A 2,105-nucleotide genomic window follows, 5' to 3' on the forward strand; every position below is an offset into this window, starting at 1 on the left:
ACAGAGACGAGATGCTGACCACCAACGTGCCTGAGATCCAGAGAACCAACTTGGCCAGCACTGTGCTGTCTCTGAAGGTAATTTCCTGACTCTTCTAACGCCTGTCTTACTGCTTTTTGGGGTTGTGATTATACATAACCCAGGGTGTTACTTTGCCTTGTGATTAGGAGATTTCAATCTGAGCACAGTTCATGACTCTGTTGCCCAGTTATTACATTCTTTAAGATATCATTACTTGTCACTGTGGTTTTCTTACTATCCCCCTTTGTTCTCCTCCCCTCCCCAGGCCATGGGCATAAATGACCTCCTGGCTTTTAACTTCATGGACCCTCCACCCATGGAGACTCTGATCACAGCCATGGAGCAGCTCTACACTCTAGGAGCTCTGGATGATGAAGGCTTACTCACACGTCTGGGAAGAAGGGTGAGGAGAATAGTCTGCACTCAGTCAGATTTTTGCATTCTAACCGAGGATACCGCTGTATTTACGCGTATAATCTGTGCAAGTATGTTTGAATGACCAACTGAGAAATACCTGGAATACTGTGTCCACTGTGTTCCAAGTTCTTTGTTCTGGCCTTTTGGTTTGCTCTTCATTATGCATACTGTTTGTATTTGATTAACACCTGTCTCTGTGGTTCAGATGGCAGAGTTTCCTCTGGAGCCCATGCTGTGTAAGATGTTGATCATGTCCGTCCATCTGGGCTGCAGTGAAGAGATGCTCACCATCGTGTCAATGCTGTCTGTGCAGAACATCTTTTACAGACCAAAGGTATGTGGCTATCACACGATACTGACCACATTAGACTAGACTTACTTCTATAAGATGAACATATGATTACTCTCCTAATCTTTGATGGGAAACATAATTAAAGCATTTTCAAGGCAACATGCCTAAAACCTTTGTGTAATAACATGTATCAGACGCCATGCTTGGTCTAAAGGCACAACAAAAACTAAATTCAATCCTTCCCTTTTCAGGACAAACAGGCCCAGGCTGACCAGAAAAAGACAAAGTTCTTCCAGCTCGAGGGAGACCACCTTACGCTGCTGGCTGTCTACAACTCGTGGAAGAACAACAAGTTCTCCAACCCCTGGTGTTTCGAGAACTTCATCCAAGCCCGCTCCTTAAAGAGAGCTCAGGACATACGCAAGCAGATGATGAGCATCATGGACAGGTAGTCTTCTACGTATTAAATTTGACTATGTTTCAATCATTTCTTTGATTTTACGTTGCATATTTCAGTGTTTCATAGACCGCATATAACCTCATATGGTGTGGAATGGGGAAATAACTGTAGATGTAATCAGGGTAATAAATATATAGAAAAATGCAGCAATGTATTTGAATGTATGTCAGAATTGAGGAAACATAGTCGAAGTATTTAACCTCAATCAAACATAATCTTGTTGATGTCTTGTGAGAGAAACTACAATTTAACAACAGTTTTACAAATCACTAGACCAATTATGAGTGTCCAAATATTTAACGAAACTACATATTCCTTAGACACAAGTTGGACGTGGTATCCTGTGGAGCAGCTACGGTGCGGGTCCAGAAAGCTATCTGCAGCGGTTTCTTCAGGAACACTGCCAGGAAGCACCCCCATGATGGGTACCGTACCCTGATTGATCAGCAGGTGGTGTACCTCCACCCCTCCAGCACTCTCTTCAACCGCCAGCCAGAATGGTAAGTCCTGATTTTAGTGCTGAAATACTACAGGGACGATTTAAGTCTGTCAGTCTGTATTCCACAAATGTTATTTAGGCCTTAATTAGAACTGTGTCTTTCTGTAGAATGAGTCTACAAGTTGTATGGATTTCTATGAATTAATCAGTTATTGCTGAAATTTATTTTGTTGGACAGAAAATTATTTAAACTGAGTTAATTTATTAAGTAAAATGAAATCAAAAGTTCATTGATTACAGGTTTTTAGTGATGTATTGTTAATGAAAATGATCTCTATTTGCAGCCCTTATCAATATTTACTGACTTTTTGTCCCTGTTATACTTCCTGCAGGCTTGTGTACCATGAGTTGGTGCTGACCACCAAGGAGTACATGCGGGAGGTGACCACCATCGACCCTCGCTGGCTGGTGGAGTT

General features: G+C 41.9%; 1 protein-coding gene across 4 annotated transcripts in view; it reads left to right on the forward strand.

Moving 5' to 3' along the window:
• Positions 1–2,105, forward strand: part of dhx8 (DEAH (Asp-Glu-Ala-His) box polypeptide 8) — a 20,392-nt gene that overhangs the window by 17,741 nt on the left and 546 nt on the right. The window contains exons 19-24 of one of the 4 annotated variants that reach the window (XM_034860392.1): positions 12–77; positions 287–424; positions 644–772; positions 982–1,178; positions 1,511–1,690; positions 2,022–2,097. In XM_034860392.1, coding sequence (XP_034716283.1) covers positions 12–77; positions 287–424; positions 644–772; positions 982–1,178; positions 1,511–1,690; positions 2,022–2,097 — 786 coding nt within the window. Of the gene's footprint in view, positions 1–11; positions 78–284; positions 425–643; positions 773–981; positions 1,179–1,510; positions 1,691–2,021; positions 2,098–2,105 lie in introns of all 4 variants that reach the window. The other 3 variants (XM_034860393.1, XM_034860394.1, XM_034860395.1) reach the window with 3 other exon arrangements.

This window comes from Etheostoma cragini, chromosome 21 (assembly GCF_013103735.1).
Source record: "Etheostoma cragini isolate CJK2018 chromosome 21, CSU_Ecrag_1.0, whole genome shotgun sequence".
Classification (NCBI taxonomy): Eukaryota; Metazoa; Chordata; class Actinopteri; order Perciformes; family Percidae; genus Etheostoma; species Etheostoma cragini.